The following is a 23,793-nucleotide window of genomic DNA, read 5'->3' on the forward strand; positions in this document are numbered from 1 at the left end:
CATTTCTGAGCTACACTATATCATTGGGTCATTTTTCTACATTTTTTGCTACAATTAAATGTATAATTAATTGTTTTTCTGTAACCTGCTACAGACCTATATGATCTTTCAATTCAAGAAGATATTAGGTACACACAGGGAGTGTAATACAAAGTCCCCGGTACACATTAGGTGTATATATGAATGGGTATATACAAGTATTTCTTGCAGACAAATACATGAATGGGGGTGTTTTTCCAGCTCCACCTCTACCAAATTTATCTCACCCCGTGGGTGAGATATAGCTCTTTCTCTTTTGATTCCTTTCACAATGTGCACTTGTTAAACATAATAGAAGGGAATACAACAAGTAACAATAATATTTACCATAATAATGAGAATTTGAATACTAGTAAATCAATAGTTGTAAAGACTGATATTGATCCAAGAATTAATCTCTGCTAATAGGAGAACAATTCATGGTCATCTGCATGACATTTTCTCGAACTTCAATATATCTAAATATTACAGGTACAAATTATAAGGCATGTACATCATTCAACTTTAAAAAAAAACAGCAGCAAATAAATAACTTTAATAACCTTTCATTCAAAGGAAGTTTTCTTACCATCCTTACCTGAAGCTTTTGGAGAAGGCATGCTTCTGGACAGAGAATATCTATCAACTGACATAGCACCTGTCCTTCCTGAATGCTGGCAATGCCCTCTACTTCCTGTCCAATCTCAGCAAGGACCGAGTTGGCCCAGTTCAAATATACCTGTAGTGAAGGATAAGTGATAAAGTAAAAAAAAAGATTATGAATGTACAATGTACACACTGTGTGCCCATATGCCATTGGTACATGTAGTTACAAATTTTTAAAAAGTAGTTAAAATGTCTAAATAATCCCTCTCATTATGTACATTTATATACCTTGATTAGTAAAATTAAATCATTGCAGTTTGACATTTATAGGTTTAAAAAAATACAAAACAACTTTTACAGGTATGTTTTAGACATTTACAATAAGAAATCTGAATGGTTTCTCATCCCATACATGTGATATCAGTTACTAAGTTACAGTATTTCAGACAGGCACTTGAACCTTCATTGTACATGAATGGCAGTTCATCATCTCCCAGGAGAGTAAATAGGTTAACTTTGAGAATTTTAAATTTAGTACATTGTATTTGTTTTCATCTCACAGTTTAAATTTTTCTAGACATACATCTTGTAAAACAATGAAAAAAAAATTCCCCCAATGCAAGTATTAGGAATTTTATTTCTGCATACTAAAACAAATACATGTGCATGTATGATAAATAAAATCTGTTTAAAATAAAGAGTTTGCATTATTGGTTTGACAGTGATTTCTGGTATTTTTAATTAATGGTACACCTTTTTACTATATAATGACAGGTTTGTATCATTATCAGACATGAACTGATATTTGTTTGTCACAGAATGTCAAATACTGAAATGCTATCACCACAATTAGTACCTACACCAGGTATATGTTTGAAATTTGATATACAGGTATATATGAAATCTGATACATGTACATTGTACACACAATGTATAAGGGTAGAAAAATACTAAAATTGTGCTTCGGTTTATCTCCATTAAACCAACAGGAAGAATTAGAGAAAAGTATTAACCCTCTGCAACCTATAGGTTAGATCGTCATATTTCAAACTTGGTGAAGTACTTCAATAAATCTGAACCATAAACAGCTGTTTTTGTTCTTCAAAGACTAACAAGTCGGTAAATCAAAACAGTGGTTTTGTGATCTTTTTTCTAAACTGTCTTCCCCCCAGGTTAAAAAAAAAAAACAATTCGGCTATTAAGACCTAAATTGTATCAATTAAAAACAAAATCTTTATGAGAAAAAGTTTGATATTTTGGTATAAATTCATTGTAATTCATGTATGACTTACAAATTATAAATAAAGGCAAGCCATAAGTCACTTACAATGTAGTAATATTTAATATAGTACAAAGATAAGATATTTTTTACGCAAAATAGTTTTAACTGAAACTATTTCATTATTACCAAATTTTCACGGCTCTACATAATTTCAAAATGTTTTTTTTTTATGAATATAAACACATTTCTATATACTGTACATAATTTCACTATGCACATAATGACAAAAATTAACCAGTTAAAGTTTAAAAAACAAATCTGAAGCAACTATATGTACATGTATAATGTAAACATGCTTCAGTAACTTCACAATACATGAGTATTGAAAATATTCTAATCTGTTGACAGCAATTTAAAAGTTCAAAAAAATTGGCAAGCAACAACAATTATAATGGCATTCTTGATTCTAATTGATTAAAGAACAATTATATAACCAAACAGTGATAGACATTTCTCAAGATATATGTGAACAAAACACATTCAAGTTAGTATATTATAAATATATATATTAATTCATGCAATTTAAAAGGTGTGTGGTTGAAGTTGTGTGATCAATATGAAAAGACAATTCATATCCTTGACTGGTTTTAATTTTAAGATTTTTACAACAGATCATGCTCTAAAGAGAAAACGGTCACTAGATAGATGTTTCATGGATTTTTACCTTCCTCTTGCTCATTCTTCCAGATTGCAAATAACAAATAAATCTTTTTCCTAAATATCAAACTGATAAATAAAGCAATTTTTTTTAAAAACTTATTCACAAATGTCTTAAATGAAATTAATACACTACTTAATAGAGTCAAAAAGTCCAAAATGTTGGGTTTTTTTTACATATCTAATTACTTATATTTTCCAGTAAAACATACAACAGTATTGCCTTACATTGTTACCATCACCTTAACAAATCAAGGACCAGTCATCACAAATATGATCAATTACATGTACTTTGTATCATGATCTATGGGAGAATAAATAAAGTAAATAAATAATCAAAAATATTTCAAGACTTGTTTCAAAATCATAAAATTATATTGAAAATAATACTAATTTAACACATCTTCAAACAAATAATATATTTAATTTGAATTATGCCAAAATTTTATATAAAATAAACAATAAACATGTAAGAATTTAAATTATCCATACAGCATATTCATTATTGTTTGTAAAATCCAAAGATCAAACAATTTCATTACTTTGTCCTATAGATATATAGGTTTACTGTACAAACAGTTTGCAGTTAAATCACCAATAAAAGTTCAAGTCTACACTTGTCAAGTCAGTTTTACTTGCAATTAAAATCCAATTAAGGGCTATAAAATTGCAAAAATGCCATAACCTAAAAGAAAGAACTGGCTAATCTAAAGGAAAGTTTACCTGCAGGACTGACATTACAATCTCCAGCTTTCTATCTTCAACATAATCATACTGTTACAACTCCACGTTTAGCCGAAAAGAGAAAGTTCACACTTGGCCGCCATATGTAAATAAGTCGTAGGCGACGAGATCTGAGTCTGCGCACATGCAATGTTTACACTTACTTCCTCTTCCGGTACCAGGCAGAAAATGTCAATACAAAAATGGATCAATGAAAAATAACCCAGATTTCCCTTGAATCTTTTAGATCAAGCAGAATTTTCGACACATGCACTCTACAATGGTATCCATTTGTTTTGGATGTTCATTTGTTTTACTGAATCACTGTTGGCACGCAAATTTCATCCAATTATTCGATGTTACTGATCATAGACATAGCATTAGCAGTAATTGTAATAATTGTACACACTTGATTTTTACCCTGTGTATTTTTAGTGTTAATCAGACATTAACCCAAGGTGTAACCCTGGAAAGAAAAATTGTCATTCATTTTAGAACCATTATGGGAAAACAACCATTACAGGGAGGGTTGTGAGTAGTTCTATAACATAAAACCACGCATTTTATGTTTATCTTTCATGTTCTCATCGGATATTTTCATTTTTTGTTTATAGTCAAAATGCGAGGTCTTATCATTGGACCTTAATTTGAAGGCGTTAAAATCAACTTTAAATTCAGACATTTTAAGAATATTTTTTCAACAAAACTATATAATTACAAGAAAAAGAAGTCTAATTTATCCCAACAAACCTTGTTTGAAAGATAATATTCCCGAATTAAAACACAAAGTGATCTGGCCTAGAAGCTGACATCATGTTATGTTATGGTGGACTGCATTTTCGGATTCATATGGTGGAACGAATTTTTATCATTTAAAGGTTGAATGTTTTTTTTTCATTCCAAAGGCAATGATCACAAAAAATTACGAAAACCTTCATTTTTCAATTTTATTATTCTACTTTCATACTCACCACATGATTTGCAGGTATAATTTATCTTTGACAAAATGATGTGTGAATAAATTTTGTTGCGCCATTAAAAGTCCTAAATATTTGCTGATCGTTATTCGGAAATGTGCTTCTCAGGACTTATCAATTCTGGTGTTTATGGAATCTTACATGTGCTGATTTAAAAGCAAATTTGGATGATTTTAATGGAATGTCTGCATCTGGTAAAAAATTTATTTTACAGCCAGGTCTTTTAACTTTTTACTTCAATCATACTTAAATATTTTTATTTGTTATTACGTTATATCTAGACAAAAACATCCCGCAGGTCAATTCGCCAGAACGTTACTCCTGCAAAATGGTGTCCAATGATAAAACCTCTCATTTTGACTATAAACAAAAAATGAAAATATCCGATGAAAACATGAAAGATACAGATAAAATGTGTGGTCTTATGTTATAGAACTAGGTTGTGAGTGTCTGGAGAGATTCCGAGAGAAAGGTGTTGAAAGTCTTTTTTTTTAGTCTGTAAGGTTACAATCTCTACAAAATTATGTCTTCAGTGCTTACTGTTATGCTCCAATAACTTAAATTAATTTAAGGAAAATATTTACCTCACAAATCCTTGTAACATCATTGTTTGGATTCGAACACTGGGACCTACATTGTTGCACACAGCTAAATGAGATAAAGTAAAGAAGATAATTTGTCATAATGTAAAAAAAAAAACAGTTGCAATTAAAACCATTAGAAAAATACTGTATTAATATCTAGTAGCTATGAAAATACAGTAGCTTTTATGGAAAAAGCAATACAATAAAATGAATGTAATATAACTTTGAATTTAGTTTGAACATTTAAAATGTTACCGTGCCATACTTAAAATTGCAAAATTATGATAACATTCAATAATTTCTTAACAGGCTCTGCCTAGTTGTAGGCTTCCACTAAAAACACAATTCAGCTGAAGCTTAATAGATTAACTGGCTGTTTAAATCTCACTATTTTAAACAAAAACAATATGTAACATGAGACCGATAAATCCTGAAACTCTCCCAAAGAAACATAGACAAATTCATACCCCTATTATATCCAGAGAAGTGCTTGGCCTGATAAAATCTCAGTTTGACATTTCATTGTGGCATGAAATCACAGGAGATAGGATTTTTGATCTGTAGTAAAACATGGCTGCTGTTACTAAAAATAGAACACAGGGGTCAGACAGAAGTTTTTCGCATATATCTCCAATACTAATAGGCTTAGCCAAATTCTATCAATTGCTGAAATGATCCTCATTGTAAGGCTTACAAAAGTCTGCATTGGGTCAAATGAGTCCATGTTAGAGTTATTGCCCTTGAAATGTGAAAAAATGATGTTATGGAAGTTTTCAGTCATTATCTTGAAAACTATAATTGATAGATAGAAACTTTCGAAATGTTCCTTATGATAAGTCCTACCAAATTCTTTGTGAGTCAGAATTGTTGAACATCTTGTTAGAGTAATTGCCCTTGAAAGGCAAAAATTTAAGCAGACGAGCGATTCAGGCTCCTGGGAGTCTCTTGTTCTATTATCTTGCAAAATTTTTTTTTTATACAAAAGTAAAACATTTGTGTCCGCATATTGTGGTATGGCACTGTCTTCTATCTCTAAGACACTAGGTTTTCATGCAATAACTTCAATATTGATTGATCTTTAAAAAAATGTAACAACAAACTTTCAAGCCACAAAAGGAAGATTGGTATTGATTTTTGGGTTTATGGCCCCAACCGATTTTTAATTGGAGCTTAAAAGGAGTTTAATTACATGTATATAACTCTGGTAAAAGTAAATGAATGTCTATACTATTGATTCACAATATTACATGCCGCAACGATCATACTGGTGTTATTTTGAGTGTTAAGACTAGAATTATTAAGAAACGAACTGACGAAAATAAGCATTTTTTCCTGATTTCTGGATGATAATTTGAGTTGAATGGATCTCTTTGAAATTGTTGCACAAGATGCTATTCCACAAAAGGAAGGGTAGAATTGATTTTGGGGGTTGTGACTTGAATTCTTGAATCCCTTAGGAATTAAGAGCCAGAAACAAGCATTTTCATGATATCCATTCTAACATTAACTTAATTATAAGTGAATGGATTTCTTTGAAAGTGTACCACAAGGTGCCACTACAGAGGAAGGCTGTGATTGATTTTTTCAGTTGTGAATCAAACTGCTTTGAAATTTTTTGCCTATTGAAAGGGGCCAGAAACAAGCATTTTTATGATGTCAGGACAATAACTTGATCATATGTGAAAATCTTTTTGCAATAATGTGTCATACCACAAAAGGAAAGCTGGTTTTGTTTTTGAGGGATGTGAATGGAACTTGTTTAAATAATGGACCAGAAAGGAAGCCATTTTAGTAATGGGCCAAAAAGGAGGCCTCTTGATTCTGGTCAAATACTTAACCTGTGTCAAATATTTAATAGCTATAAAAAATCAGACTTGTATCAAGCTTGAATTGTGAATCCATTCCTGCCCCAATGGTTTGACCTTTCCATTCTTATCAAGCTGTGTCCTGTAAATCATTGTATTATATTGACTAATTAATTCATAAATGTGGCCTTACATGTTTGTCAACAGCTTTTTTCATAAGCCCACAAAAATTGGATTGTATTTGGGTAACTAGAAAATGACATTATTACTGTAGACCTTTGGTAAAGGGGCAATCAATTTCAAATCCTGTTAAAAAGAAGTCTATCATTTAAGTCATTTGCACTTGAAACTATTCAAGTGGTCATTGCCAATTTCTACTGCTACTTGACTGTCATTTCATTGTGAGAATGTAACAAAGTGCAGTGCTTTTTTGCCTTGGTAAAACACCATCTCTCTCCAATCCTTCCCTTATGAGTATATTTTCAAAAATATGTATACCTGTATAGAAATTTTAACTAAAGAAAACTAGAAATTTCAGGCTGTACATCTATGATGCTGCTTATTAAAGGTCAATTCCAATTAAGGAGGTAGAATTTGTATGACAGATGTAGGTTATTGGACAAATGAGAACTGAGGTCAATTTCACAAAAAATTGTAAATGTACAATAAGTCATAAGTTATGACATCACAATACTTCGATCTATTTTGATGTCATAACGTATGACTTATTTTTTTTATTTTCAATTTTTGTGTAAAAAGGACTGCTGGACACTTCATTTCCATCAAAGTATTCAAAATATTTGATGTGATAATGAAGTGCAGGTAGATATTCCGTTTTTACCCAAATTTTGTAAAAATAAATCTTATTACTAAATCATTTGTTTTTTTTTTTCACTATTATAAATCAAATGAAATGCATTGAGTACTGAGCTTACAATTAGTTTTCTTTTAAAGTGATAAATGAATTGAAGAAATAAAATGGCAGATGTACGACCAAAGATGCTACAGGGTAGAGAACGACCTGCATTTAAACACAAACAGCATACTCAAAAGGCTTTTGAAGTTCTGAATCAGCTAAGGAGGTAATTGAAATTTATAATATACATGTATCTAGGAACTGATTTATCCAAATGAATACATGTATTGATTATTTGTTAGAGGATGTTAACCTGTATTATTATACAGCTATATTTATTAGCCAATGGAAAACTATTATTAGGTCATATGACCATACCATACCTCTGTTTTGTATTGCCAGCAGTTTTGTATTGGATGTTATCATAAGTTTACTGTCTAAATCAATGATATGAATTTCGTAATGGATGCACGATAAGTGGGTTATACAAAACTGTTTGTCAATGTTAATTTCTGTTCATAATAACATTTATATGTATATGATGGTACAATTACTTAACTTACATTTTCATGGAAGTTGTATTTAAAAAAAGTTATTAAACAGTTTGTGGTAGCTGTATAATAATTAGTTTATGTTACCCTTTAGTGTACAATGTACATTTTTCTGTGAATTGTACAATAAACTGTACAATAACCTATTAAAATATGGTTCATTTAACATTGGTATGTCAGTATATACACCACAAAAAATGTTAAGGGTCACTTAGTTTTTTTCCTAATATTCAAAATTTGGATTTCCACCATTACGATTTTAAACGTTATTAAACTGTCATTTAAGGAGATTGTTTTTATTGTTATAGTGATTAATTTATAGAATGTTTTGTCAATACTATAACAAAGAAAAGTTGCACATTAAAATATAAAATTTCTTAATGATGATATTTGTATGTGATCTTTACATGGTGAAAAAAACACAATCATGTCAGAGTGTTCTCAAATATACCGTGAAAGTACTTTTATTAGTTGGTACCAATTTTTTGTGGTTTAGGGAAAATTTGTTTGTTTATAGATTAATGAATTTGTTGATTGGCAACACTATCTTACAAATGTATTGGAAATGTCCTTTTCATTGGGAACCAAATGTTTTGGTTGACCAAATTCACGAAAACCACAAAATTGATATTCAACAAAGGATAATACTTTTACAGTAGTAGAAACAAATACTGATTTGCTTGAATGGCCTGTAAGTATTGTCAGATGAGAATCCCCATAAAGCATCATGACAATGTTGATTACATGTATATACATGTAGTTAAATCTTATCATCTAGATTTTCCCTATTAATTAATAATGATAGTCATTATAGTTTCAATTGTTTTTTCAATATCTTTTTAGACAAAGCCTTCTTTGTGATGCAGTGTTGATAGCAGCTGATACAGAAATCCCCTGTCATAAAGTAGTCTTAGCATCATGTACATCTTATTTTTATGCCATGTTTACACAAGATTTGGCAGAGGCCAAGGCTGAGAGGATCACTCTCCAAGAAATAGACCCTAAAGCCTTAGTTCTATTAATAGACTTTATTTATACATCGGAAATTCATGTAACAGAAGACAATGTTCAGGTAAGAACAGCTTAGCAGAAGTAGTTGAAAGAGTGGTACATGTATTTGATTTCAATCCTTACCTTTGAAGTCTGAGCTCATGCAAAATAAAAAAAAGTCTCAATCATGAAACATTACATCTTTACATATGAAAAGAAAATCTTGGATTTATCATGTTTACTCACTACAGTAGTATGAAATTATAGATCCTGCAGCATACCTTGAATGTAATGGTATTTGCCTTTTGCTGATCTGCAAAATCAGCAGACTGAATTTTCAAACTCGTCTTATAAACTTTCAACTAAACAGTGAACTTTGTAGTAAGATATTTTTTTCTTCTGTTTAATCTACTTGTACATGCTTTGAAGAATTATTGAAACTAATATATACATGTATTTACTACAGACCCTTCTGCCTGCTGCCAATATTCTACAGATGACAGAGGTACGAGATGCATGCTGTGATTTCCTCCAGTCACAGCTACACCCCTCTAACTGCCTGGGTATTCAAGCTTTCTCAGATCTTCATGCCTGTACAGAACTGAAAAATTACGCCCAAACATATACAGAACAACATTTTGTGTAAGTTTGTACTATGCATAGCAATTGTATACTGAACACTTACTTTGTATACAAAACAGGTATAATTTAAATAGAGTACAGATAGCATAACACTATACACTGAAAATGTACAGTTGAAAGTCATTACATTCCATTCAAATGAATGAAAACTTTGATTTTATAGACATTCTTGCTGTTCTCAACTGATAATTTTATAGGGTGTGTAAGTCTCGTAATGTGATTCCATGGTTTCATGAGAATGTGTCCTTGTCTACCATTCAAATGCATGGAGATTTGTCACTAAAATAGCATTGAGTTCAATATAAAAAGCAAAATAGCTTTTTGGGTAAAAATACTGATAAAAAAGGACAAATATCTAGTTCTACAGGATAAAAATGTTAAGAAGATTTGCATTGTAATGCAGCCTTTCAATTTCCCATAAGTTAACTATAAAATGCAGATCAATCTTTGAATTTCAATATGTACTACATCGAAAATTCCGGAAGGGAAACTAAACTAGAACGAGACTTACGAAACCTATTTCAAAAGGAACATGCATTCTGATTGGATTAAAAATATAGTCCATTATGGTTCAAATTTTGTATATGACTGTGACATCATCAGCCTTTTTCAGTGGTTTAATGATTGTACTTAGAAACTAGAATTAAATTATAAGGAATGACTGTGATATTTTTTAAGTCTATTTGAAATAACCTCGATGCTCATGGTGCGCACTTGAAAATATTCTGCTATGCAGGTTCTTTAGTGTGCACCATGTGATTGAGGTTATTTCTTCATAGACCGAAAAAATATAACAATCATTCCTTATAAAGTAAACATATCGTTGGGTAGCATATCAATAGCCCGTTAAGATCTCAATATTTAATTCAAGATACTGTGGATTTATTTTTATTCATTGGGTACTAATTTTTTGTGGTTTTCATGTGTACTGTTGAACCACGAAATTAAGATTACAATGAAGAATAATAATTTCTGTGGTAATGTTTACTTCGATAGCTTAATCTTGATATTATACAAGTGGCTCAGGGTAGATGCCATATCAAGCAATTGGCATCCTGTCATCCATCATTGTTTGATTAAACATAATATCAGTTGATTACTAGCCCCTTATAGCCTAGAGACTACCTGAGTAATGTAATGTCAGTGTTAACTACAAATTAATTGAGAGACTGATGTTTGGTATGCTCTGCCTTTTCTTCTTTCCACTGTTAACAGTTGTCATAAAGTGGCTTTCAGTAAACTAGTCATAATCTGGGAATGAAATTCTTTTTATGTCAAAAACTGACTCTTCTTCATTCAAGCTCTGATTTAGATATTAGGTAGTCTTTTCAGTGAAATTTTACTTTTAACATGATTTCTAAAGCTCACATGTTGAAAATTCAAATTTTATTATCTCTAGTCCGGGGAGAAAAAACAAAAAAAACTGTAGCTAAATTGTTTTTTACGAAGCAATCCTTACTATTATATGTCTGGAAAGCTATTGTATTTTATTTAATTTATTTTTTTTTATCAGCGACGTAGTACATTATGATGAGTTTCTGTCATTACCAAGTGAGAATGTGTGTAAACTGATCTCAAGTGACAGACTGACAGTCATCTCTGAAGAACAGGTCAGTAATAAGACAATAAGTCACCGTAAAATGATAAAAACTGATATTTTTTTATTATTGCTGTTTCATCAGATGCACAAATTGATTGTTTTATTTTTTCAAATTTATGTTTAACTAATTTTTTAGCTCACATGGCCGTGAGCTATTGCCATCATTTGGCGTCCATTGTCGTCATTGTTACCAATTTCTTCAAACATCTTCTCCTTTGAAACTACTGAATAGATTTGGATGGAACTTAATATGATTGTTCCTTAGCGTATCCTGCACAAATTGACTGTTTGGATTTTTGATTGATAAAAAACATGGCCACTGTTATTAAAAAAAGAAAAAAGGGGTCAAAATACAGTTTTTGTTTGCAAATAACTCAAAAACCGTTGAATTCAGCAAAATTCTGATGAAGAGTAATAATGTTCACCATCAGAGGACGTATCTTTACCGAAATTTTTGAAATGATTTGTTGCCTGTTGTAGGATTTTTGGCCCCTGAAACAACTCTCTGAGACCATTTGCAACCAAATTTCATAAAAGTTAGCATAATTTTTTTAGGGCTTCCTCCACAAACTGATCATTTAAAATTTTTCATTGATAAAAAAACATGGCCACGTTACTAAAGAACATAGGGGTCAAAATGCTTTTTTGCTATTTTTTTCTTAAGTATAGAAGAATAATGAAAATGAAAGCTACTCGTTAGATAAACATGTTATTCTGACTTGACTGGCAGTATTGAAATTATTTTTTGGACAGCAATTTCAGGACCATTTTCACCAGTTGCTCAGATTCCATCTTTAGGAAACTATGAGTTGAATGGTGGTGACGAAAGATGGTTCTGGGCGGCCATTTCCAGCTAATTTTTATTCTTGTTTTGATTTCAACGATAATTGATTTAGTAAAAGTAAACATGGTCTCCTGATATGAATGGTGGTAATGATAATTTTGGCGATAATAGCGATGGTTTAAGATTGTTTTATGTTCTTTTTCATCAAATGTATTTTGGGCTAATGCCTCCTCAGACCTGGTAGAATAACAGGGCATAGGGGGACCCCTGCCCAAATTTTGAAGGCATTTCCAACATTTTACAGTGCCTTAGGTACCCTTTTGAGCTTGCAGCATTGATCAATATATGCTCTTTTTCAGCAATTTTTTGTCATAGATGGTAACAAAGCATGATACTTTACTAACTTAGTTAATAGGGTATGGTATGTCAGGTGAGCGATACAGGCTCTTCGAGGGACTCTTGTTTATCATTGTTCATAGTTATAACCCATATGTTCTTGAGTTTATAGTTAAGGATCAACACTGCTGATAATAAAATCCAAATATCATCCAAGGAATGAGGATGGAGCAAATTAAAAACTGAAAAGATTGATAATTTAGGACTACTGCATTTATATTGGTGAATATTGTCCCAAGTAGACGTCATATTGCACATGCTTCTGCAGTGATCTACTGTGAGGGATGATATTCATCTCTATAAATGGACTATAAAGTAATTGATATCCTGAACGTCTGTTTATTCTCTTACGTGTATTTAAACAAATTAATATTGGAATGCTGTAAATTTAGAAATGATTGCATTCAATAATTATTGTGATTTTAAGTAGGTTGTGTATGCAATACATGATTGGTTAATCCATTGTCTCCGTACTAGTGCTATATTGGTTCATTTTAATCAATTCACCAATGTTTTTAATGTAGACTATTTTGAATATAATTTCAGGTATATGAAGCTGTTATTTCATGGGTCCAACATGACATATCAAATAGGGAACAATATTTATCAGAACTGTTAGAAAATGTGAGATTTCCATTAATGACGCAGGACTATCTGGTTCAGAAAGTAGAAGAGGAACAAATGATCAAAACGAGTAGTCGATGTAAAGACTTTCTTATAGAAGCTATGAAATACCATCTGTTGAAAACAGAACAAAAAGCTGTGTTCAAAACTCCTAGAACTTTACCTAGAACTCCTCTCGGTCTACCAAAGGTAATTTAACTGAAGCATAAATTATGAGTACCGATATTTCAAATTCTAGTCATATTGAAAAGAAATGCAGCTTTTTCCTGGGACCACTTTTTTAACTGTAGTGGTATATATTAAATATAGCATTTTTTTTTTCCTGTTAAATTTTGTTACCGGTTAATTATTCTTCATGTAGAATTTATTGTATTTGGATGAAATACTGCTTAGACATATTATCAAATCAGATTTATAATATTCATTCTTTCTCCTAGAGAGGTTAAGTTATTTGTACCAGTAAGTAAGAAATAGTTTTTGTCTGTAATTTAGTGAATTAAGTTTAACCTTCTTGGTTCTTTTATTTATAAATTGTGCCTTTTGTTTGAAAAAGTATATATACATAAACCCCTGCAAACAAAGTTTTGAAGTCAGATAGGAACCACCCTTTCCAACTGTCTTGTCAATCAGTCTGTCAGTCTATCCATAGACCTTGTTAGAGCAGTTCCTACTTTATTGTTTAATGAATTTTGAGGAATTTTTAGAAGGAGGTTGGGCATCTTATATAGATGTGCATTAGGCAAGGTAATAGTCATGGAGTGCTTGCAAAGAGTAATCATCCAACATTAGAGTTTTACATAGGTTGAATATTGCTAGCAGGAAGTATTACTCATTTAGGTCACTTACAGTCCTAGGTTGAATTTGAATCAATAATCATAATGAAAAAAAAATATCTAAAATTGTGGATTTCCTCAGAATGGCTCAGAGCCTTTCTCAACTTTTGACCAATTAGTTGGTTTGAAGTTTGAAATTGAAGGAAACTCTCAAATTTCAAATCTTTAAAAACCTCTTTGATGTTCAAACTTTATCCAAGGCATGTGCAGAGTAAACATTCTTATTTGTATTTTCTTTATATGATAATACTGCATTTTCAAACAGGTTTTACTAGTAATTGGGGGTCAAGCTCCCAAAGCTATCAGAAGTGTGGAATGTTATGACTTTAAAGAGGAGAGATGGTATCAATTAGCTGAAATGCCATCACGCAGATGTCGATGTGGTATGACATTTTCTTTATCAGAGGAAACAATATTTCATATGCCTGAAATCTAGGCAAACTATATGAGACACTGAAAAAGTCCATTGGCAACTAAATTTTGAGCATGAGGATAAAAACAACCAACACATACAGAAAAGATTATGAACAACCTTCACTCCACAGAATTGAAAAGATAGACAGAGAACTGATAGCGTAAAAGTCTAATCATATGCTTAAATGATTTTTAATTTCAAGAACTGTATGAAAAGAGTAAAATGACAAGACCATAAATCTGATCACATAGACCAATCTTATCGCCTGAAAAGTTCCTAATGGCGAGAACTTTTGTGATGATGACACTTGAATGTTCATAACCCTGCCCCAAGAACTTCTCCATATTAAGTGAAACTATGTGTAATATGGTAAATTTTTTAACAATACATGATTTCATGTATGAAAACTCTATACATAGAAGTGTTTGTGACCTTTAGGCAGATATACATTTAAACTTAGTATATGATTTGAAAATTCATCATAATTTGTTTAAAGTATAATCATGATTTTCCATCTTCCTTTGGTCAGTGTCATACCCTGAAATTTAACATCACTGATAAAAGAATGCATATTAGACACTTATGTCACAAAAATATGTTATATATAATACAACCAAAGTTGAGGTGCACATTATGTCCATCTGTTAGAATTTCATAAGTTTAGAAATTATGATAGATCACTTTAGTTTTATCTCTATTGGTGATTAGCCGTGGTTAGTAAACATTAATAATTTACTAATTAAAGTAGTTTTGATTTTTTTCTACTTGTGGGTATTTTATTTTGCAGGTGTTGCTGTTGTAAATGGTCATGTGCATGCAGTAGGTGGATTTAATGGTAGTTTAAGAGTTCGTACAGTAGATGTGTATGATCCTGTTAAAGATGTATGGTCTGCTTGCCCTAGTATGGAGGCAAGGCGAAGTACTCTAGGGGTAGCTGTGCTGAATGGTTTAATATATTCTGTTGGTGGTTTCGATGGATCTTCAGGTATGGAGAGACACTTGTACAGTAGGAATTGTGTTATCCATCTGTTTTTTCCTTTTTTATCTGCTTCATAACTTTGTCCCACCATTAAAATTAAAATTGACCCTTAAGTTTTATTTAGTGAGTCTTAATGAGGATAAACTATTAAATAATTAATCATGTAGCATAGTAGGCACTCTGATTCTTGTTACAAGATAGTTTCTTCTAGGGATGATGAGTGATTACAGAGAATCCTTTAATCCATTTTGTTATATGAGCATTTGAAAAATTCAGAGGGCAGTATAGCTGGTAGATATAATTTTGATTAATTGAAAATTTAACAAGAAGTTATATTTATGCAAATTGAGATTTACTTTATAGTGTAGTAAGAATTTTATACCATTTAAGTAATAGAGTTTCCTAAAATTTCATTGTGTGAATAACAAAATATACTTGTAATGAAATATATATCTTATCATGTAACCAGTGCAGTTTGATCTGTAAGGAGTACTATATCAAACATTCTTATAATATATTACAGGTCTAGATACAGCTGAATGCTATGATATTAGAACCAGTGAATGGAGGACTATATCTAATATGAGCACAAGAAGGAGCAGTGTGGGAGTGGGGGTGGTTAATGGTGTGTATTTTTTTTGTCATTGAGCACAAAATAGTAAACAGGAAAATAATTGGAAACTTAGAAACCTGTATAATCCACAGAAAAATTGGACTGAAAATAAACAAATCTCAAATTAAAGTAAAGATTTTGATTGGTTTAGACAGGGTTTGATTTACACTTGTTGGAAGTACATAAAACAGATAAACATGTATGTATTTAAAATTTGATATGCATACACTTATTATTTTTATAGGTATTATGGCAAACTGCCCCCAATAACCTATGATATATAATTTATTATTTAATTTTATGCTTCTTTGAAAGAAAGCCCCTTGGCTTTTCATAATTTTTCTATTTTTCATTTCAGCATTAACATTTAACACTAAGGGCATTGAAGTAGTTTTTGTGGCAGAGCATGTGTTTTATTGTAGATCATTCCTTTTATTTTCATAATTTGCCAAGTTTAAGTGATGTTTGGGGGATAATTGTAACTTATCCATATATGTTGTTCTGCTGATTAATAACAACACATTTTCTTATCAAGTAACTTATTTTTAAAAAATAAAAAGAAAAAAATTGTTCCTAAAATCTTTAGTAAGATAAGTATATTTATTCAAGGTATTTTATATGCGGTTGGTGGATATGATGGGGCCTCTAGGCAGTGTCTGAGTTCTGTAGAGTGCTACAATCCTTTAACTGATAAGTGGACACCTGTACGTGATATGTCCTGTAGGAGAAGTGGAGCTGGTATGTTTATTATAGGTTAAAACAAAATAATACAGGTTTTTTGTGGTTTAAGTGTTTATGAGAAATACTCTTATCATTAATTACAAAAGTCTATATAAGTTATGGTTTATCATTGTTTGGTTGTTACTCCTCTCTGTCTGTCTGTCCCAAAACATTTTTTATTGCATTTTTGTCATTAGCTGCTAATCACAGTCCTTTGATATTTTAATAACTTGATTAATAGTAAATGGATCTCTTTGAAATGTATAACAAGTTGTCACACCACCAAAGGAATGCTTGGATTGCTTATGGGGGTAAGACATGAACTTTTTTGGAATTAGTGGCCAAAGAGGGTCCTGAAACAAGCATTTTCCCTATGTTCAGACAATAACTTAATTAACAGTGAATGGATCTCAGATGAATTTTACTACAAGATGCCATACTACAACAGGAAGATTTGTATTGATTTTGGGGTCGTGACCCAACTTATTGGTAGTAGTACATGGATGAAAAGACTGGAAATTTTAATCCTTCCTAATGATCTAATATCCAATTGTATGCTGAGAATTGAGCCTTCGTTAAAGCATTATTTTTTGTGTGAATATTTGAATTGCAACTTGAAACCAATAAATGTTAATGACATCACAGTACCAAGTTAACATTATACAAAACAAACTTCCATGAAGTAAACCCACAAAACAAAAGTTTGTTACAACTCAATCTCACTCTGACTATTTGATCTTCAATATTGATTGATACTTAATACAGCACACAACACACCCAAACCATGCTTGTTTATTAAACAGGGTCAAAACTTAATGCAATTTTGATGAGGTTTTCTTCTTTTGATACAAGGAGTGGGAGTTGTTGATGGTATTTTGTATGCGGTTGGAGGCCATGATGGTCCTCTAGTTCGGAAAAGTGTAGAAATGTATGATCCAGAAACAAATGAATGGAGGCAAGCTGGAGATATGCATTTATGTAGAAGAAATGCAGGTAAAAGATATGAATTGGTTCATTACTCAAAATTTCACTGTCTATAAGCTTACTAACTTTGTAAGGACTGCCTTTGCGGTCTTGTAGTAGTGTGTTCACTTTATATGCATGCTGCTGTTGTTTCAACCCTGGTGAGTTGCAACAAAGACTTAAAAATGGGTTGTCACTGCTTCTCTGATAAGCATTCGGCATATTGGAGATACTGTGACGACTGGTTGAACAGAGTCAAAATAATGTGTTGAAGTAGGGTGGCATGACTCCCTGTGAGCTATTGTTTCTGTGAGATATCACATTAAAAATCCAAATCAGCATGTTGGAAAAGTACAAAGCAAAGTCTGTTTTATTGATCAGACTATCTTATCCTTAAATGCATGCATTATTTACCATAGGACATAAAACCATGATCAATCAATCAATCAATCAACTAAATTTTAAGGTCTCATTTACCACTTAAATCAATTGGTCTTCTCTGTATTTAGTGAAAAAAACATATTGAACTTGTGTTTTTACATTTTAGGTGCATGCTCTGTTTTATACTATAATCATTTGTACAAATGTAGTGTGTTTTTCAAATATATTTGTCATTTACAGCAAACATGTTTTATTTGTTTTCACACATATATGTGTGTTTAAAAGTTGTCGCAATGCTATCAACAAGACAAAAACAAGCAACATGGAATGTGGACCACTCCAATTGTGACTTTATCTGAAGGATTTATTATGAATATTCATTTAGTACTGATAAATACTAGTACTAAACTTCAATTACAAAACTACATGTAATATGTCTGATTTTTTTTATAGACTGCTACTTCAAGTAAAAGTAGAATATGCAAACCTGTTTTCCTTCCTCTGTATGGAGGAACTACAGTTTTGTATAAAGAAATGTTATCCTTTCTACACTTCTTTAATTGTATTTTTATAAACCTTTACTTTTTCATTAGCTACAAAATATTGGATGATATTATGTTTAATTACTGGTGTGGTATCTAATGATGACTATCTGTATGTTACCATCTTGTGTTGTTATGGTTTATTACAGGTGTGGTATCTAATAATGACTATCTCAGTATGTTACTATCTTGTGTTGTTACGTTGTATTACAGGTGTGGTATCTAATGATGACTATCTGTATGTTACTATCTTGTGTTGTTATGTTTTATTACAGGTGTGGTATCTAATGATGGCTATCTGTATGTTACTATCTTGTGTTGTTATGTTTTATTACAGGTGTGGTATCTAATGATGACTATGTCTGTATGTTACCAATGTGTTATTACGTTTTATTACAGGTGTGGTATCTAATGATGACTATGTCTGTATGTTACCAATGTGTTATTACGTTTTATTACAGGTGTGGTATCTAATGATGACTATGTCTGTATGTTACCAATGTGTTATTACGTTTTATTACAGGTGTGGTATCTAATGATGACTATGTCTGTATGTTACCAATGTGTTATTACGTTTTATTACAGGTGTGGTATCTAATGGTGGGTTTTTGTATGTTGTTGGTGGTGATGATGGGTCTTCCAATTTAGCCTCTGTAGAGTGTTATGATCCTAAAACCAATCTATGGACACTTTTAAGTGCTAGTATGATGACAGGAAGGAGTTATGCTGGTGTGACTGTTATAGATAAACCAGTGTTATAGCAGCTTGTCTCAATGATAGTATTAATATTGAATATTTATTTTTACTGTTACTTGGTAGTGTTTGTATAAATAGTAAAAAAGTCAATTATTTCCTTCCAGTCGAAGGTATGATGGGTTATTTAAAATTTTAAAATTTAATCACTGTCATTAAATTTTGTAACTTAAGTGTTTTGATGTTTTGGCTATAAAACACAAACAGATGAGATAGGCATTTACAAATGTATAATGTGTTTGCATTCTGTGAAAAAAATTGGCATTGGTTGTGTACTATTTACTAAGTTGTTTCTTTTCATTTTCAGTTGCTATTGTTTTGATATTGCCATCCTATAAAATTCAATCATTTACTCTAAGAGTTTTTGTGATTATGTGATTTACATCAACCTTTCAAATGTTTGTTATCTTCTTTTAGTGTAGTGCAATATAAATGTAAAATAATGTTTGTTTTTGGATGAGAATGATATGATATTAATATTGTTCTGCTATGTAACTTGACAATTGACAAAAAGATTTAACTTCTGTTTATTCCATAGGTATGTGAATCTATGTCTCATAGAAAGTTTATATCTCTTTATCAATTGTCCAGTTAACTACCAAAAAAACATTATATCAACAGATGACCAAATTTATCCCTGAAGTTAACTGTTTTATTAGCTGTAACACTGTAGAAATAATATTTTTTAATGGATTTGAATTCAAATTACACATGTAGTATAAAAAAATCTAGAACCCTATTGATTTTCAATATCATAGGTCAAGGTCACAGGAAATGTTTTTATTGTGTTGTGTTGTGTTGCCCTGGTTACTAATGAAATAACAAAAATGTATAACCAGAAGATACATACATAAATGTGGAATCTGGAATCTTTACATACGGTAAGCTAAATGTAGGAAGGGGCCAAATATACTCATTTTTATCCCATAAAAACAAATTAGTTTTTTTGAGATGTTAGTCATAATTAAAAAAAGAATATTTTTTAGAGTCCATATGATTGAAGCGAATTTGTAATCGGTTGAATTTTGCAGCTTCAGCCATCAGCATAAAAAGGGCTTTATGTAATTTTCTGTCCTCTGCCACTACTCAGAACAAGGAAAAAGGAATGCAGTGTGTTTGTTTTATATGCAGTTTCATGACTTTACATCTTAATGGGTTTTATACCATCATTAATATCTCAGAGTTATGTCTGAGAAATGAACAAAGATGTATTGGTTTTCTAAATGAAAGACCAAGCTGAACAATTATAGTCCCTTTTGCTTTCCTTTGGTTGATTTCACAAAAAAATGGTAAGTGAAAAATAAATCGCAAATTATGATTTCTTTAATGATGTCACTTCATAATCTATGCTTAATTTTACATGTACAAATTGTTGTGACATTGATTGCAGGCAAATATCTACTGGTAAATCACATCTTTTAAAAAACTTCCTTTTTGTTGCTTTCTTCTTCATGCTGTTTGTAAGAATCAGACAAGAGAGAAGACCCATAATAAATTAATTTTTGTATTATTGAGGTAATCATACTTAATGTTGCCTTCATTATTTAGCAGAATTTAGGCCTACTTCAAATAATTTCTTGGTTCTTGTGTCTTCTGTTGTCTGCATTTAGGATGCCTCATAACCTATTTCTTTTGCCATATCAACAAAATAAAAGAAAAAATACCTTCTTCATCATTTTTTATCTTGTTATGAACAGTGTTATCATGAAAAATGGCCTGAGAACCAAACCTTTTATATATTTGAAACGTAGTTACAATGTCATGAAGCTGGTAATTAGTGAATGTTTACATTGATTATTTATTATTTCAAGCTGTGATTTTGTAAAGCTTATTGTGATATTTCTGTTAGTAATGAGTTTGTTTTATTCACAGGAACTTGCATGTAACTTGAACTTAACTAAATCAGTATAATCAGCAGAGCAGCATAACAACCAGTTAAAATAAATGTAAATAGGTTTTGCTCATGGAAGATAATTTTTTAGCATTTTTTGTTTGCTGAACTTATTGTATTTTTCAACTGTCCAAGATAGAGCATATCTATTATGTAGAGCATTCTTTTTTTGTCATCTTGCAAAATCATAAAGAATGATGTTTTCAATTTGCAAATAGTGTTAGAAATGATGTTAACAAATTATCTTTCAATTATTTGAAAAGAATTTTTAACCAAAAACAAGGATTGGTAAAACTACAAACTTTAATTTTAAAAAGGGAGATTATTGGCAGGAAAATGTTCTACAGTAACATAATGGGAATTTTAGTAATTTGAATATTGTAAGAACAAAAGTTTAGCGACCTCCAATTTTGTTTTTGAAACACGAAAGAATGTTAGATAAGTGTTCCATATACAAATTTTAAAAAAATCTCATACCAGCTTTTTTAGCTCACCCGCAATGTGAGCTGTTGTCATCAGTTGGTGTCCGTAGTCATCTGCCTTCGTTAGCAATTTTTCAAAACTCTTCTCCTTTGACACTACTTGACCAATTAGAACCAAACTTGATATGAATGTTCTTTAGGGTTTTTGATTTGTCGAAAAACATGGCTGCTGTTAAGACAGGGGTCAGACAGAAGTTTTTCCCATTTATCTCCAAAAGCATTTGGAGAAGCAAAATTCTGAAAGGGTTATATTGTTCTAAACTTGGTATGAATTTTTCTTAGGGTGTTCTGCATAGAACTGATGTGGGAATTTTTGATGTGACGAACAACATGGCCCCTCTTACTAAAAATATATGTAGAATATAAGGGTCAGACAGAAGTTTTTCGCATTTATCTCCAAAATCATAAGGTTTAGCCAAATTCTGATTTGGGCTTAAGTGTTCAGCATGATGAGATCTATCTCTGGTCAAATTTTTGTTTTAATCTTTTAAAAATAATTTTTTCCTTTTATCTCAAGAACCGTTAGGTTTAGCCGAATTCTTCTTATTGCTGTAATGATCCTAAATATAAGGCCTACAAAAGTCTGCGTTGGGTCTAAGTTGTCGGATGATGTCTTGTTAGAGTTATTGCCCTTGAAAGGTGAAAAATGGTGTTGTTTTTACAGTTTTCAGCCAACATCTTGAAAACTATGATAGATAGAATTGCTGATGTGATCCTTATGATATGGCCCACAATATGTGTGATCAAAGTTGTCGGACAACTATTTGTTAGAGTAGTTGCCTTTGAAAGGTAAAAAATGATGTTTTCAGCCAATATCTTGAAGACTGTAATAGATAAAGATAAAACTTTCAATTGATGAAATGATCCTTATGATTCATGTAAGTCCTATCAAAGTCTTCTTCGAGTCAAAGTTGTCAGACAACTCCTTGTTAGAGTTATTGCCGTTGAAATGCAAAAAAAACAAGCAGGTGAGAGATTCAGGCTCCTGGGAGCCTCTTGTTGCACTTTTTCATACTTACATGTATAATGTGTTGTCATATTATAAAAAGAGATAAAATGGTCAATTATAACAGGAATATAAGTTGTTGAATTAAATGGGGAGATTAAGAGTAATGTTGCCCTTTTTACTAAATAAATAGTTGCAACATTTAAGACAAAAACTTTACATTATTGTATGATATTCATACCAATTAGAGAATTGTTTAAATGTGGATTTGGTTGTGATTTATTCACTGGAAAAGGTGTTTGTAACTTGACAGTTTTTAATGAAATCTCCATTTTTATTCCACTTTTTAGTATAATACTCCAATATGTTACTAGCAAATTGGTTCCTATCTATTTATACTACGTGGATTTTTGTTGGTTCAAAACTTTTTTGTAGACCCTTGGTTATATAAGTGCTGAGATATTTTGTTTTAAGTTTTGTCTTGTTTATATGTCTGTCGGTAGTTAATCTACTTCTTTTGTTAAATACCACATTTTATTTATAGTAAGTTTTGTGTCTAATGTGTTGTTGCTTATCATAATGTAGGTTTTTTTTATTTGTTTTTTTTGTGTGTGTTTTTTTTTTTACAAATCTTGAATTATCTCCCTTGCAATGTACTATGGATAATTGAAAAATAGCTTCACTTATATTTTCTTTTCTTTTTTACGTGATGCAAAGTGAGGTATGTGAGTTTCCTTTACTAACTTATTTCAATTATTTTCACAATAATGACTTGTGAGAAATTGCATCATAAATGGAACTTTCTGATGTTCAATTTCAAAACTTTTTGTGGCCCCCTCAAATATGATATTGATTTACCAACAGATATCTAAATTGCAAATCTGAATGTAGTTGTTTTAGAATTTATGGTAGTACTAGTTTCATACGGTTCTTCTTTAACCAATGAAAATATTGAACTTTGAAAAGTTAACATTATCTGTTTTTACTTCAGTCACTTAGTGTGAATGAGTGAATGGAGTTAATAGTTTTGTTATTACATCTTATTTTGTAAATTTCATTTGCTGTGTAAATGTGCAGTGTATTTGCTATATCACTACACATACTATTGTTTTAGCATTTGCCACAAGATGGCAATAGTGCTTTAGTTTCTGAAGGTGAAATTAAAAACCATACAAATGTC

At 31.1% G+C, this 23,793-nt stretch overlaps 2 protein-coding genes across 14 annotated transcripts in view; one reads left to right on the top strand and one right to left on the bottom strand.

The window, feature by feature from the left end:
- Positions 1-3,440, bottom strand: part of LOC148619495 (uncharacterized) — a 39,018-nt gene extending 35,578 nt beyond the window's left edge. For 10 of the 13 annotated variants that reach the window (XM_088579426.1, XM_088579422.1, XM_088579425.1 and 7 more), the window contains exons 1-2: positions 3,287-3,440; positions 617-757 (exon numbers count right to left, since the gene is read on the bottom strand). In XM_088579426.1, the coding sequence (XP_088435552.1) occupies positions 617-757; positions 3,287-3,301 (156 nt within the window). In that variant the 5' untranslated portion in view covers positions 3,302-3,440. Of the gene's footprint in view, positions 1-616; positions 758-2,570; positions 2,633-3,286 lie in introns of all 13 variants that reach the window. The other 3 variants (XM_088579423.1, XM_088579420.1, XM_088579421.1) reach the window with 2 other exon arrangements.
- Positions 3,441-3,455: 15 nt separating this feature from the next.
- LOC148619496 (kelch-like protein 2) lies at positions 3,456-23,793 on the top strand. The gene is made up of 12 exons (XM_088579433.1): positions 3,456-3,569; positions 7,607-7,734; positions 8,903-9,131; positions 9,516-9,691; positions 11,205-11,301; positions 13,018-13,284; positions 14,194-14,311; positions 15,131-15,328; positions 15,846-15,947; positions 16,545-16,673; positions 17,508-17,648; positions 19,127-23,793. The coding sequence occupies exons 2-12, from the start codon at positions 7,631-7,633 to the stop codon at positions 19,300-19,302; spliced, it is 1,737 nt and encodes a 578-aa protein (XP_088435559.1). The 5' UTR covers positions 3,456-3,569; positions 7,607-7,630; the 3' UTR covers positions 19,303-23,793.

Source organism: Perna viridis, chromosome 4 (assembly GCF_037379345.1).
Source record: "Perna viridis isolate PV_CMFRI_1.1 ecotype Kerala chromosome 4, ASM3737934v1, whole genome shotgun sequence".
NCBI lineage: Eukaryota > Metazoa > Mollusca > Bivalvia > Mytilida > Mytilidae > Perna > Perna viridis.